Below are 16,575 nucleotides of genomic sequence, written 5' to 3'. Positions count from 1 at the left end.
GTGCGCTGTTTTGTGTTTATTTTTGGCAGTAAAGTCTTTATTTGATTGTGCGCTGGTTCCTGCCTCCTCCTTCCGGATGATTAGGAAGTTTGTATTATTACATATACACACTCCATAAAGCCCATATTTTACAAATAATAATGCAGTCAGGAGATGGTGTGATGCAATGAATGGTTTCCACATTTTTAAACATTAAAAATGAATGAAAATAAATATTTTCTATCACTTTGTTTATCACTCTTGAAATAACCTGCACACTAAATAATCTAACCCTCATACTTACATAACAATAGCAGTCTATTTATTTAGTGGTCCAAGCTGAAGTCAGTATGTACAGTAAAGACCAAAAGTTTGGACACACCTTCTCATTCAAAGAGTTTTCTTTATTTTCATGACTAAGAAAAAATTGTAGAGTCACACTGAAGGCATCAAGGGCTATTTGACCAAGAAGTAGAGTGATGGGGTGCTGCGTCAGATGACCTGGCCTCCACAGTCACCGGACCTGAACCCAATCGAGATGGTTTAGGGGTGAGCTGGACCGCAAACTGAAGGGCCAACAAGTGCTAAGCATCTCTCGGGGAACTCCTTCAAGACTGTTGGAAGACCATTTCAGGAGACTACCTCTTGAAGCTCATCAAGAGAAAGCCAAGCGTGTGCAAAGCAGTAATCAAAGCAAAAGGTGGCTACTTTGAAGAACCTAGAATATGACATATTTTCAGTTGTTTCACACTTTTTTGTTATGTATATAATTCCATATATGTGTTAATTCATAGTTTTGATGCCTTCAGTGTGAATCTACAATTTTCATAGTCATGAAAATAAAGAAAACTCTTTGAATGAGATGGTGTGTCCAAACTTTTGATCTGTACTGTATATTAATGAAATTATGGGACAAATATAATGTACTTTAGTGGCGCCAGGTGCTGCCAGTTCATGCACAGTCAGACAAAAACGACATGCACCGGTATCAAAGACGCGAGTGCGCGTACAGTCGTGGGAAAAATGCTCGGCAATTAAAGGCGCGACGCGGCGCGTCTGTGAATGCGCATAATTGGAATCGATGTGTTCAGTAATTAAAGAGGCAGGGCGGCGATTCTGTAATTCGGTTTGTGATTCGGAAAACGCCGAATCGTCAGATTCAGAACACTGGCGGAAGGATGCTCACAGTGCTTGGTCACGTGGCGCATCAGAACCGTTTCGGAACCGAAACTTAAAAATTGCTCACGGTTTCGGTTCTTTCAAAAGAACAGAACCGGTTCCCATCCTTACTTAAGTGATTATAAATACATTTTTAAGCTAGAACGCAAATAAAAGAACTCAGGGCAGGTGTGGTTCCTAAAGCAGTTTTCCAATGGCTAGAGCGTTATGAAAAGGGAGGAAATACTGTCAGACAAATTAGACAGCTATTAATACTATATTGATAAAACCATTCATATGATATCAATGTAGAAATTCCTTTAGAATTCTAGTTAATGCAAAAGTGATTTCCGTTGTAAAAAGTGGGATGGTGTTTCGGGTGGTGTCATTCAGTAGTGCACGTTAGCCTGTCAGTGTCATTTACGAAACGATACCAGCTAATTGTAGTCATTAAGAGCTAATCCTCACAGTTCACACGTATAAATATAGATTGGTATATGTATATCAGATATTTACACAGCAAATCACCTAATGTTAGTTTCCAGTCTACTGTAGTTAAATTAAAATAATTTAAATAGCTGCTGCAAACGTGCCGCTTTACTTACCAGGTAACTACACTTCCAGCTCGTAACATCCTGCTATAAGCAACTAATGGCAGATATGGGTGTCTATCAGAACGCTTTCCGAAATATAATTTAATTCATATTTCCAAATGGGGCACTTAGTTTAGCTGTGTGGCTAACAAGGACATTCAAGCAGGCGATCACCAGTCTAGCGATGCTCGAGGAAAATACTTCCTGGTCCACAGCGTGACGTGACGTCATGTTGTCAAAATAAAAGTAAAAGAAAAATAAAAGTTACAAGGACTTTAACTGCTTCATTAAACTGGTCTATCAATCTATTTTTTTATGCCAGTAACCGTGTATTATCAATTTCTTTGTTTCTTTGTTTGTTTTGTTTTTTTCTTTCACAAATTTCTTAACACTTTGCCTATAATTGAAGTGTTTCTTGCTGAGACTTCACTTACTATAAAATCTCTTAAACAGGAATTAGAACAAAAACCTTAAGGGGTATGATTACCTTGTATTTCTTACTAATTGAGGTGTAAATATATATATATTTATTTATTTTAATTTTAATTTTTCCCTTTTCCTTTTTGTTGTATGATGCAGTTCACTGCAGTGTAGTTTATTTGCAATTGAAAAGTGAAAGAGAAAGTAAAAAAGCTAGGCTTGGTTTAATTAATATTCATGTTCTCCGTTTACAGAATTGTAACATTTTACTTATCATTTATTTATTTTACTTATTTTTCTTTATATAAACAATATAATAAAAAAGCTAAAAGATAAAACACCACCAAAACTCAATGACTTATAAATTACATTATATTCTCACAAATAAAGTAGCTTTAAGTAGAAGTCAGATGTTTAACTAATATGATTTCATCACAGAATATAGACAGGGCATTTCCTAAAAGCGTGCTCCTTAGTTTTAAATGAAGCATTCTTTATTTGTTAAAATCTTTGCATATTAAGAGTGTAATAAAGCCTACAAAGGTAAACAATAAACTAGGATATTACAAGACTTAAGTCCAATTAGTAGGCAATCCTTCTGAGATTACTTGGATAAGAATAAAGTGAAGTTCTACTTATGATTGCAGTACAAATATATTCCACCAGAGGGATACACGTGACAGTGTAAAATCATTGTGTAAAATGGATAGATGCAATGGACCGTCTGGCTTTAACCTTTTTATCTGAAACTTAAGATCTACCAAAACGATTTTAGAATTAAAACTTCAGTCATTCTCTCTAGTGAAGGTAAGTAGTAGTAAATGAAATATTTTTTTTTTCTGTAATGAATGTCCCTTGTCAGGTGAACAAAGACTGTACTGAGTGTGTTATCTTCCTATTTGAGTGTCTTCAGTTAGCAAGGTCAAATTTTATTAAACTGGTGGTGCTCTTTGTCTGGTTTTGGGCTATGAATAGTGTATAGACAAGTTTTTTAGGCCCATTGCACGTGCTTATCATGTAACCTCTTACAACTATGCCATAATATTCAAATATTATAGACTGCCTATTGGGTATGAAAGTAGGGGGGGGGGGGAGTGTAGAAACAAGTCTTGACTCACAAATTGCTGGTATATGAACACATCTACATAGATTTTAGTTTATATATTTTATTATAGATTCCTCATAGATATGTTGATTAAAATACAAGTTTGATTTAAAATTTCCAAAAATCAGATTTCAGAACAGTGTGCATGTTCAGTAGTCAAGAAAGTCTGCTGCACTGTATCTAGGAGCTCTGGTTGACACATGATGTTAAATGTCAATTGAATGCACACTGCCATAGCAAGTTTAGATCAATCATAGCTGTTAGCTAGAACACGAGACATGATCGATTCGTGTTTGCACTAGTAACGCAGTTATGAGGAACAAGGCTGCTGTCTCCCTGTATACTTTCAGCCTAGAAAAGTGCCAGGGTCTCTTTACTCATCTTCACTGAAACCAGGTTAAAGCCCTTCAAAACACAAAATCTGAAGCACACACTGAAAATATATTCATATTACATACTTCATTGCTCCTGTTAGATGCCTTGAGGACAGTAGTTATCCTCATAAGCCTCTAGGGGCAGTCGTGGCCTAACGGCTAGAGTGTTGGACTTGTAATCCAAGGGTTGCAAGTTCGAGTCTCGGGCTGGCAGGAATTGTAGGTGGGGGGAGTGAATGTACAGTGCTCTCTCCACCTGAGGTGCCCTTGAGCAAGGCACCGAACCCCTAACTGCTCCCTGGCTGCAGCAGCATAAATGGCTGCCCACTGCTCCGGGTGTGTGTGTTCACAGTGTGTGTGTGTTCACTGCTGTGTGTGTGTGCACTTTGGATGGGTTAAAAGCAGAGCAGGTCTTCTAAGGCCTAATAAACTAGGCCTAATCTTCTAAGGCCTAATAAACTCTGTCAGGCCATGTACACACAACAGCTAAATCTAGTTCTGTACAGACCGAGTGTAAACTTGTACTGTTAACTTGCCATTTTTAGGATTGTATTCCTTATAAAGAAAGGATTTCATTACTACATTACTACAGTTCATTACTATATATAAATGCTGATGTCATCAAAACTTGAGTGTATATGTGACCTCCTCTAGAGACAATTACTTTCACTGCACATATGATTGAACACAACCAGGACTGGCTCCCTTTTTAGAAGCACTTTGTCCTTTTTGGACCGTACGGTCATTATTCAGAGCTCTGGTTAGAAACTAAGAACAAATATTGTCCTCTCTGCTTTTTTTAGATTGGTGAATATGGGACTAAGATTATAGTGTAAGAAAACACCTGAAATAGAACCACAAACAGAGGGGCCTTTATATGGTCAAATAAATCAGCTTCATGCAGGTTTGCATTGAAACTGGGAACAAGATTAATAATATACAGTATTCATCCGTGTTTAATTGCTCTATTTTGTTAAGAAGTAGTAGTATTGGGTCACACTCAACTCAACACTAGAAAAGGCCTCTTTTACTTATCCACATAAAACATGATTCATGAATCAGCTTTAAACCCTTGAGAGTGTTATAATCTAGATAATGTGAATACCTGCATAGCACTGAGGGACAATAAGATTAAGATCTCTGAATAGCTTAAGAGATGGCCATTCAGATTTCTTTGTAAGGATGTAAGGACACAGTCCTCAAGGTTTGGGTTAGTCTTAAACCATTTACCCAAAGGTGAGAACAAGTCTTTCTGACACATTTAGAATACTTGCAACACCCGAGAGATCACATATTGTATGTTTTTAATTACCTTTATTGGATAAGTAGCTATGATATCTTTTTTTTTTTCACATTTTAGTATACTCATGTTAGAAACAGTCTTTTGAAGAACATACTATTTACAGTAATTTCTTAGTTTTGGGCTAATGTTAAATTATGAAATTATCTTCAGTTCCTTTTTATACTGTAGGGGAGAGCAGGGGCGAAAGTACCATTTTTCTGAAAAACTTCATTTTAAATGATAATGTTGTATACAGAGATATATTTTAGCTGTGGCCAGTAACTCAGAAGTGTGGTCTAACAATACCAAGTGGTATTTTGTAGAAATGTAGAAAGACTTCAGTATAATTTCACTTTGAACATAAGTTGAAAATTTTTATTTTCGACCCCATCGGTTGGGACAAAAGTAACACACAGGTGGGTCAAAAGTAACACAACAATATAAGCTAGATTTCTTTCTGTTAGTCTTATTTTTCTTAAGTATACCTGATTGTGATCTTGTTAATAAGTAACTGCAAACATATTTTGTCCTTTATCTTTGCAAAAAAAAACTATTAAATTACATTTTCATATTTTCATTTTAAATTTAAGTTTAAGTTCATCAGATGTCTTAAAACCTGACTGTATTTTTTTATTGTAAATTGCAATGTATTTTTATATAATTAAAAAAAATTCTACAGGATGCACAATATAAAAATTTAATTACATTAGCATAATAAAAAAACTCTAAACATAATGTAACAGTAGGCCTATTTATGTTTCCATCCAGTTGTTTTTATGCATAAATTGAAAATGTGCATTGAAACATCTGGAAACACTGCAAATTCACAAGTGGAGGTGTAATGGCTAAGATATGGCTAAAACCTAAATATAAATGTGATGTAGCACCTGCCGAGAGAGTGATGTTCCTATATGTCCAGAAACGCCCTCTCAAAAACATCTGGATAAAACCAGACCTGAAATGATGCAAGACACAGAAATTCACAATATAGCTTGTACTGGAACAAAATAAATACTTTTTGTGACTGTAGTGGGACAAAAGTAACAACTGTTACTTTCGTCCCGACAGGAACTCCTGACATTTTAACTCGATTTAATTTTATTTAAAAAAAAAAAATTGAAAATGCAAACTTTAGGATGTGTTAAAGCACTAAACAACCTGTAGATTGATCATTACTGTGACACAGAAAACAAGAAAAACAACACGACTAATAAAAAAAAATTACCGCTTCAACAATTTACTTTTTGTACTCGAAAACAGTTTTACGGACCTAACTTTGGGAAACGATAAGGAAATCACATGATATTTCTCAGCTCCGTCAAGGATTGCATGCTGAATATGCTGTCATAGCTGGGAATGCAAATGCAGTAATAGGCTCTGAGAAAATCGCTTTGTTACTTTCGTCCCACATTACTTTCGACCCCGCTCTCCCCTTTTATTCAAATTATCCACACACACACACACACACACACACACACACACACACACACACACACACACACACACACACACACGTGTATACATTTATAATATGCACTTCTGTTCAAATATTCTTTCTCTATTCTCTTTCTTTACCTCTTTCTCTCTCTCTCTCTCTCTCTCTCTCTCTCTCTCTCTCACATACTCTTTCTCTCTTTCTCTGTGTGTGTGTGTGTGTGTCTTTGTGTACTGGTATTCTCTGTTGTGGAGACTACAAGGATAATACCATTACATTTTTTACATTTTGACCCTAATAGGTCAAAAAAGAAGCCATATCTAAACATGATCCAGAAGCGCAGTTATTTCTCTGGGTCAAGCCATAAAGGAGCCGTATGTAGGATTGTGGCCTAAACTGATACTGCAATCACTATAAAAATACTGTAGAGCGGTGTATCCCCTCCCCCTACCCCATGACTCAAAATTGCCAGATGAACTGCAGGATTCAGCAGAAACGTAGGCTGCTTCAATGAGCTTCCAATGTCAAGTGACGAACAGACGTACACAGTAAGTTTTTTTTTTCTGTTAATTATGTTTATGCTTCATGAGAGATATTTTGATAAGTAATTATGTATTTAAAAAATGTACTTATTGTCATTAGTTAAATATAATCATAAAGATTTATGCTCGTATGTGACAGTATAGTCGCAAAGATTTATGCTCGTATGTGACAGTATAATCATGAAGATGTATGCTTGTAACGTTGTTTTCCTCAGCATCTCAGCATAATGACAGAGAAACGGGCTCCTGTAATGCATTGCTAATGTTAGCATACGTCCATGTGAGCTAACGTTATGTTACTTTGCACAAACATGCATAACTTCGTTCGACTGTCATGAATATATGAAATATCCATTGACATCAAGTACAAGTTAGCCAAGCATACATGAATCTTAACTGTCCAAGAGAAAATTAGCAACGTTGGCGTCTGTGTTCAAATTCTTCTCCGTTTTCAGCCATCTCCATCTTTCAAAAGCATCTCCAATACAAATTCTGGTTTTATTTCGGACTTTGTCACACCAAATTTCTGAATTATAATGAGGTCTTTTTGATTTAGTAACATTAGACATTTTTATCCGACTGGAGTTAGGGTAGGTTACAGCAAAGCTGGCAACATGGATCCCGAAACACTACTGACTTCGTGATTGGTAGATAGGTGGAGGGAGGCACATCAGGCCAAAACACAAAATGACAACATCAACACCAGTTGAGGGCTGCAAGTCCACTTTTTAAATGACAATATCCTGAGCGGACTACTGCTGTCAGTGATATAAGTATTTGAAATGAACGTGATTTCTTATTGTCTAGTGACACATAAGGGCCATATTATGATTAATTGAAATAGATTTCTTACATACAGCTCCTTTAATATAAAATGGACTGTGGCAAAGTGGAAAACTGTTCTGTGGTCAGAAGAATCAAAATTTGAAGTTCTTTTTGGAAAACTGGGACGCCATGTCATCCGGACTAAAGAAGACAAGGACAACCCAAGTTGTTATCAGCGCTCAGTTCAGAAGCTTGCATCTCTGATGGTATGGGGTTGCATGAGTGCATATGGCATGGGCAGCTTACACATCTGGAAAGGCACCATCAATGCTGAAAGGTATATCCAAGTTCTAGAACAACATGTGCTCCAATCCAGACGTCGTCTCTTTTAGGAAATACCTTGTATTTTCCAACATGATAATGCCAGACCACATACTGCATCAATTACAACACCATGGCTGCGTAGAAGGATCCGGGTACTGAAATGGCTAGCCTGCAGTCCAGATCTTTCATCCCTAGGAAACAATTGGCGCATCATAAAGAGGAAGATGTGACAAAGAAGACCTAAAACAAGCAGCCTGTATTAGACAAGAATGGGACATTCCTATTCCTAAACTTGAGCAACTTGTCTCCTCATTCCCCAGACATTTGCAGACTGTAATAAAAAGAAGAGGGGATGCCACACAGTGGTAAACATGGCCTTGTCCCAGCTTTTTTGAGATGTGTTGATGCCATGAAGTTTAAAATCAACTTATTTTTCCTTTAAAATTATACATTTTCTCAGTTTAAACATTTGATATGTCATCTATGTTGAATTCTGAATAAAATATATACATTTGAAACTTCCACATCATTGCATTCTGTTTTTATTCACAATTTGTACAGTGTCCCAACTTTTGTGTACAATCTTAGAATCCAAAGTTGCACCCATTTATGCATTCAGCAGATCTGTTTCAGTCATGACTAATGTAGGTAATATTTCATTGCTGAAAACAAGGAATAAAATAATTAAATAGGTGTATTGTGACCCAGAATTCACATCTAGTTCACACAACACTACCCAGTTCTGATTAAGGGCAAGGATCAAACAGACATGGCCACAGGTGTAGTGTATCATCAGTGTCTCTGGCCTCTCATACGGTACGCTCTGCTGCCCCAGAGTCCAGCAGTGGGAACAACTGGAGCAGGACAGTAGACGAGGCTTGGGGGTGGTTGCTGTGTGCCCCAGATTGCTTCTTTCTGAAGGGGAGGGGGTTTATCATATTCTAAAATGGGGTCAGCTAAAAAAATACATGGGCTACTGAACGTGCAGCTGCCACATTTAGAATGTGAGGTTAATTTGTAAATGGCTAAATGTTGTGCATTTTGCAAATATATGGTGGAGCACACATAATAGGATTTGATTAATGATTAATTTGGGAATCATTCTGTATTAAAAGGATCGTTCAACCAAAAATAAAATGGTGTTGTTTACTCACCCTCGTTTTGTTCTAAACCTATATGCATTTCTTCTGTGCAACACAAAATATATATAGAAATAAATTCAAATCAATGAAAGTCAATGGGATCCAAAACTTAAAATATCTTACGTAACACTTTATATAATATAATTACTATATAATATAAACTGTTTTAATGCATTAATGCCATGTAACGCACCTTATAATGCACTGTTTGATATTACAAATAATTGTAACCGCAGTTATAATAATAATACTTACAGTAGCTTCAGAAATGACAATGCATTAAAAACATAACAAAGAACCAATTTCAGATATAACAATGAATCTGCAAATATTACAATGCATCACAACATGTTATTAATGAAAAGATAAAATGCTTTACAACATACATTATATATACCTATATAATGATTCATAAAGGCTTCAGCTGTTACCCAACTGATATTACTGCCCTTGTGGTTATACTGCAAAGCATTTGTCATGATAAGAACAAAGTCTAGCCATTGCATCGGATGGATGCCATCTGCATTGATTAACAGTCTAACTTTACTCATTGTCAGACAGTACTGAAGCATAAATCATGATCACACTGACTCTCTACTGGTTCTCGCCTGAAGCAGTCCATAATTATTGACAGGTTTGATGTGCTCAGTGAGTGGAAAGTATGGGAGAATTGGAGTTGCAAAGAGTGTGTGACTAACTCCCACCCTCCCTTCCAGCCCCAGGCCCATTGCTCTGTAATGGAAAGCAGAGAACCAACCCAAAAACACTGTCCTCTCCCTCTCTCTCTCTCTCTCTCTCTCTCTCTCTCTCTCTCTCTTTCTCTCTCTCTCTCTCTCTGTCATTGTCTATCTAGCTCGCCCTCTCCCTCCTATACCTCCCTTCCGCCTCTATACTATGTTCTCCTCCCTCTCTCATGTTAAATAGATTACAGGGGATTCACTTATTTAAAGGCTTCGACAAAAGCTGTGTGTGCAATATTTTTAGGTTGGCTTAGAGAAATTTAACCCACACATTGTGAGCACAAAACTGGAGGAATCTAATTACAACCTACCAAGCCAAACCCAGCCCATCCTACACAGTCTGGAGACGGGACCTCACATTGCCTTCCACGAAAGACTTCCTCAGTAGCTCCAGGAAAACATCAGCTGCAGCAGCCTCGTCTGACCGTACGCCGACTGCAGCCTGGTGCATTTTTTCTTTGCAGGAGACAGGAGCCTCACCGAGAGCTCCGCACACCGGTTCCCAAGCTGTCTCTTCGGCTGCTTCCCGCGATTATTATGGACAATGACGAGGACGATGATGGGAACTTCACCAAGTGGATGAGCAGTTACTGGGGACATGGGGTAGGGGATGAACACACCAAAGATAGGAAAAGGAGTTTTAAGAGGCCCTCGCGCAACAAAGCTGACCGCCGTGCCTCTTTGCCCTGCATGGTAAGGTAGAGATCGCACATGTGGAATTAAGAGAATGGGAATAATCAGAAATGCTATATGTAAATGTACAATACTAAACAAAACCCAGATTGGATTAAACAGTAAAAGTTGCCTGTTCTAAAATTGACAGTTCCTGCTGATTAGACAAACTATATTCAGAGTCATTGTAAAATGAACCAACAGTTGAGAAATAATATAATATAATATAATATAATATAATATAATATAATATAATATAATATAATATAATATAATATAATATAATATAATATAATATAATAATATTGAAAAACAATCATAAACTATAAATATATTATCATTATAAATGTATAATATTATATAAAAATGACATGTTTTATGTCATTTAAAATAATTTGTAACACTTAATTTTTTTAATTTATAATAATTAAATATTATTTTATATTGATTAAAATTATTCAACTTAAATTATTATAACTGTAGTATACTGACTATAATCAAATGAATATAAATATAAAATAGTAATTTAATAGTATTTATAATGATTAAAATCATTTTTATATAGTTATATAAAATTATAAATTAGAATGAACTAAATTGTAAATAATCTTTATAATTATTAACTATAGATTCAACTGTTTACTAAGCATTGATGTCTTTTATTGTAGTACTGTTGTTGCATTTTTATCAATGTAATAAGATATATTACCATAAGAAAGAGGAATTCATTATCTAGCATCTGGGAGCCAGCTATTATCCATCAACAATGTCCAGTCTAGATGTCCAGCAGGGGTCTATTTTCGGTGTTTATGGCTTAAGGCATGATTTTTTTGCTGTGTCTGATATGCAGCCTGAGCTGATCTTGCAAAGCTGGGTAATGCATTAATGGGTTTTGGAAGAAAGTCTCTAAAAAAACAGGAAAGTATGCTTGATTAGCGGTAGTGACCCAGCAGCAATTTGTTCTCTTCCCCACACATCAGTGCTTCACATGCTCTTTCTCTCGCCTCGCAAACCCTTTATATGTGTACACACTGTACTCACATGCTCCACATAATCAGGACTGAAAGAAAGAAAAACAAGAGAAAAGAATGTCAAAAAAAAAAGTGCGATGGATGCCTGGTTACTGCTAATTTTAATCAAAACAAAAAAGCGTATTATAAACAACCAACAATACAACAATGTATTATATAAAAAACAATATACATCTGCAGGTGAGCCTGTAGATTTAAATCAGAACTGATTATTTAAGTCAAATATTCTTCTTGTATTCCATTTACAAGCAGTTAGCTTTAGATAATCCCATTTTACATAAAAAGTCATATAAAATGTAATTAAAAATACAAATTTGGCAACTTTAGTTACAAAAGAAATTTAAGAATGACTATTATTTTCCTGCACTATTGTGCTAAGTATGATTTTTCATGTCATACGTTTTACTGATTCTACCTTAGGTTATCAACTATGTGTGTGTGAGTGTGTCCACAAAGATAGTAATGCCGGTCATTTTTGACCCTATATGGACAACAAACAAGATAATAAATCATACAGAATTTTTTATTTTTTTATTTATTAGATTAAAGTTTTGTATGAAAGGATTATGGGTAGGGTAATGGGATAGAAAACAAAGTTTGTACAGTATAAAAATCATTATGTCTATAAAACATGGAAACCCAACATGTGTGTGTGCGTGTGTGAAAAGTGGGATTACATTATTTAAAGTGAACGGCATGTTAAAAAACACTCAATTAAATATAATTAATTTACTATACATACATCTACCGTTGGTGGTGATAATGTGTTGACTAGAAAGCAGCTGTCTCTTGGAAACTTAATTAAAAATTAAATAAATTAAAATTAAAATCATAAAAGATCTTATGCACATTTACCACTTGCTTTATATATCACAGTATCTATTTGTTTTGTTGCTTCAATCTTATTATTTATTATGCTCAGATCTGACTGTAATGTGATTAATGTAAAGAATGCTGATCAAAAAGTCTCAAACTAAGGTGGCTTTGCATGATTTTACATGCACAGAATCTGACTAAAATGGAGCAAAACATGGAAATTTATGTGGGAATTTAATCATTCATTCATTTACTTGCGTACCTATTTTCAGCTTTCCATAGTGGCAAGTTAAAAAGTTTTTTCTGTGGCAGCTTTTTTTTCACGTTTATTTTCTGCAAACAGTAGATAATTTGAACCATGTGCATATTTGAACTATGTTGCATTAGGTCAGGAAACTAGTTTTGGCAATGCATACATGCTCAGTATGTCTTGGGGAAAGTAATGTAGCTATTTGTGAACAGTGTAATCCAAGAGGAAAAACTACAAGGTTAATAGGTGAAGCTATTATCTTGACTTCAAGTGAAACGCTTACAAAAGTCATTATGGGGTGCTCAAGAATAATTAACCTATTTTGACCCTTGCTATGCCAGAACTTACAGATTATTATGTTTATTTAATGCAAATACATACAAAATGATTATACAAGTTTCTTATATATGGATGTTTATGTTTATGTTAAGCCTTACAATACTAACTTTATCATTGGAAATCATTACTGCTAACCCATTTATGACATTAAATATATAGTATACTTCAAAATTTACAAAAAAAACAATAAGCTTTAATGAGATTCATTAGTTTATTGCATTTAATGTTTCTGATTATTTAAATATGATCATTATTAAGAATATTGCTTGAACGTAACTTATCACTTGTTTCTATGTCATGGTCTTTTTTCCTCTGTTTTTGTCTTGGTTTCTGTATTGAAAAAGTCTCAGTTGGAAGCCATTCAGACGAATCATCTCCATGCAAACAACATGGTCCCTGTCCCTGTCCACCTAAAGGGCCGTGAGGAGAAGGAAATGCATTCACATCCTCGTGCCCGCCGTGTGTCTTCAGATGAAAACAGCCGACCCAAAGCGGGGGGACCTGAAAGTCACATCAGCACCATTCCAGAGCTCACTAAGTGCTTAGAGAAGAGGCTGCGTTTCAGTAACCAGAAGGTGATATCAAGGGACCAGATGATTTCATGTCACATACAGTAGGCCAAAAATGTCATTCTTAAAAATGTCCAAATGCAATGCATTTATTTAAAACATCCAACCAACAGGTCTGGTGCAAGGGTTAACCAGCTAAATTAAAGTTTGAGTTTAGGGTATTACATGACAACGGTGTAGCCTACAACAAAAGCTTTTCCTTTTAGTTTTGGATTCAAATGTATGGCTAAAATGCACTTTTTCTTTCTTCCACTTGTCGTTGAAAAAGGTTCTGGGTAAATACCCCCTTAGCTCATCTCAAAGTTCACATCCAATTAAATGGAATTTATTTTTTATATGAAAAACTCAAGGCACTACTTTATGCCTAACACATTTTCAATTTCAATCATTTTGGGTTGATTGAGCAGATTTTGCCTGTCGCATCAATTGCTTTAGTGTTTAGGCTACTTCGTGTCCATAAACAGAAATGGTCTGGCTACTGTAGGCTGTTTAACATGAACAGATCTAAACGGTGCCTCGTGAGACCTCTTTAGAAAGCAGTTTTTTCAAGAAACGGGTAAATCTGGAACTGAGAGTCTACAATCAAAAAGGGAAGGTGACAGAGGATGCTGAACCACAATGGCAAATGATACACTCAAATGAGTTTCTTCTGATAGGCTGTAGGCCACCATCACTGGGTCTTCGTGCAGCATGAGAAATCCTCAGAAGATGATCGTCAGTATCCACTTGAATTCCTCAAAGTGTGCAGTCCAGCAGAGCCGAAACACAATTTGCGTCTAATATCTCTTTCACCAGTGACATACAATTGTATGTTTTAACAACAGGTGGCAATATAGATGCCAAAATTCCATTGTGAAGAACGGAAGAACACCCAAAAATGAATGAATTCTGAAGCCTCATGTGACACTGAAGACTGGAGTATGGCTGCTTACAGTTCACCTTTGCCATCACAGGAATACATTTAATTCTAAAATATGTTAAAATAGAAAACAGTAAAAATTTAGTAATATTTCACAATATAACTTTTTTGAGTTTTTGCAGCCTTGGTGAGCAAAATAGACTTATTTTAAAATCATGAAAAATAAAAACTTGTATACTGTATATACTGTATTAGACAAACTGCATCAATGCCATAATATTAACACTTCTGGATTATTTGTAGGGTGATGCAGAAAGCATATCTCTTATTTGCCATGAAGAACTACGGAATGGAAGGGGTGGCATCCTAGAACTTCACTGTGGCCATCATTTTCATAAAGAGGTAAACACTTTCTGCACCATTTCTCTCCTCTGTTACCTTCTAACAGTATCAAATTGTCAACTGAAGCAGCGGCTTAATGGATATAGCAGTTTAGGCATCACACCAAGTGAACAACATTTCCATAATCAGTGCTTTTCCCACCTGGCATGCATGAAGTTTATCTGGTTAATTGCTGCTTTTGTGCCAGCTATGACACTGAATCTTCTGTCGTTTCTGATTATGTATTGGGTAGATAAAATGGCCAGAGCATGGCACACGTCCTCGTAGTGGGAGTTCTGCACCTGCTTGTGAGCGAAGAAAAGAGATACCGTTCTGCCCTGGACAGGAGGAATATCGCTTACCCCATCGCCAGTTCTCTTTACGTAGACAACGTTGATTGTTTTCAGTTTAACATACACTCTAAAAAATAAAGGTTCTTTATTGGCTTCAACGGTTCCATGCAGAACTTGTACCCTTTATGTGGAACTTTTCTATTGCAAAAAAGGTTCTTAATAGTGGAAAAGGGTTCTTTAGGTTATTAAAATATTACTTTTTAAAAGTAACCTTTTTTGATTTTTAAGTGTACTGTATGTATGAATAGTATACAGTAATCACTCAGTATATTATCAAAATACTTTTAATTGTCAGTTACAAAATGAACCACATCTCTTGTTTACAGGAAAGTTTAGTCTTTTCCCCCCTTTTGAAATCAAAAAAGCAAAGAGCAATAGTAATTACCAGCATCACCCCCCCCCCCCAAGCCATTTACATTTTTTTAAAAAATATTGCTGTTTCAAATGGCATGTTTTAGTACTTTTTGTGCTTTTATGGTAAGAATCATATAAACCATAATATGGTTATGATAGTCTAAAATCAAATTTTATGTAAATCAAAGTTAATGTGCATTGATCCGATAAACTGTTTTTATTATTCATGGTCCTGTTGGATTAGAAAACCAAACTGTGAATACAAGATTTTTTGGGGGGCTTATTTTGGATTTAGAATTATGGATGCTGAAACTGTAAATATGACAAATCATCCTGACATCCTGAATTTGCATAAAATATGTTGGGAGTGGCAGTTATGAAGCTACAGTTTTTATGCATGCAGTTGCATGCATGCAGTAGTCAGATTTAAATTCTCTCTCTCTCTCTCTCTCTCTCTCTCTCTCTCTCTATATATATATATATATATATATATATCGACTGATTCATTGGTTTTTCCGATTACTTGGTTACTACCCCCCTTGTTCAAATTGCTACCTGATTGCCTAATCCTAACCCCAACCCTACTCCTAACCCCTCCCACACACCTACTCCTTAACCTACCAATTCTAAGGGGGTAATAATTCGGCATGGGGTCGAAATTGGGCACAACACCGGAACTATCGGTTATCGGCAAAAATCCATGCCGATAGTTTTCTGGGTTGCATCTGCTGCTGGAATTGCTAAGAAGGGTCCACTGGCATTATACAGTATGAGAACGGCCATTAGAGGTTGAAATTACTTACAGTACGTGTTGTTTATTTTGACACGTGACACTGCGTGCTGCACAGAGCGGGATACTCCAGATGCACATTTAAATCCAGCCAACAGAAAATCCTGCAGCAGAACATATGTATCTATATGAATGTAATTGTAATGCTATGGCCTTGTGTAGATATTTAAAGATGGCCATCTTTAAGCATGAAATTAAATGGTAATGCTTAAAGGGTTAGTTCGCCCAATTTGCAAAATTATGTCATTAATAACTTACCCTCATGTTGTTCCAAACCCGTAAGACCTCCCTTTATTTTTGGA

The 16,575-nt window shown here is 35.9% G+C and overlaps 2 protein-coding genes across 5 annotated transcripts in view; one reads left to right on the top strand and one right to left on the bottom strand.

Annotated features, from left to right (window-relative positions):
• LOC127959744 (dynamin-like 120 kDa protein, mitochondrial) overlaps positions 1-1,931 on the bottom strand; it is a 42,160-nt gene extending 40,229 nt beyond the window's left edge. For all 4 annotated transcript variants that reach the window (XM_052559102.1, XM_052559104.1, XM_052559103.1 and 1 more), the window contains exon 1: positions 1,743-1,931. In XM_052559102.1, the coding sequence (XP_052415062.1) occupies positions 1,743-1,771 (29 nt within the window). In that variant the 5' untranslated portion in view covers positions 1,772-1,931. The remainder of the gene's footprint in view (positions 1-1,742) is intronic.
• An 8,081-nt stretch (positions 1,932-10,012) lies between these two features.
• Positions 10,013-15,528, top strand: LOC127959308 (leukemia NUP98 fusion partner 1-like). The gene is made up of 4 exons (XM_052558387.1): positions 10,013-10,552; positions 13,312-13,542; positions 14,699-14,797; positions 15,030-15,528. Exons 1-4 carry the CDS (start codon positions 10,397-10,399, stop codon positions 15,171-15,173), a joined length of 630 nt encoding a protein of 209 aa, XP_052414347.1. The 5' UTR covers positions 10,013-10,396; the 3' UTR covers positions 15,174-15,528.
• The last annotated feature ends 1,047 nt before the right edge of the window (positions 15,529-16,575 follow it).

Source organism: Carassius gibelio, chromosome B6, assembly GCF_023724105.1.
Source record: "Carassius gibelio isolate Cgi1373 ecotype wild population from Czech Republic chromosome B6, carGib1.2-hapl.c, whole genome shotgun sequence".
Lineage (NCBI taxonomy): Eukaryota > Metazoa > Chordata > Actinopteri > Cypriniformes > Cyprinidae > Carassius > Carassius gibelio.
The sequence above is the reverse complement of the archived record's forward strand: the minus strand, read 5'-3'. Positions and strand labels throughout refer to the sequence as shown.

Excerpts from the sequence above, each read along its gene's own strand:
- LOC127959308 (XM_052558387.1), top strand. The coding sequence starts at position 10,397 with ATGGACAATGACGAGGACGATGATGGGAACTTCACCAAGTGGATGAGC. Across the intron at positions 13,543-14,698 it reads TGCGTTTCAGTAACCAGAAG|GGTGATGCAGAAAGCATATC; the intron begins GTGATATCAAGG and ends GATTATTTGTAG. Across the intron at positions 14,798-15,029 it reads GCCATCATTTTCATAAAGAG|ATAAAATGGCCAGAGCATGG; the intron begins GTAAACACTTTC and ends TGTATTGGGTAG.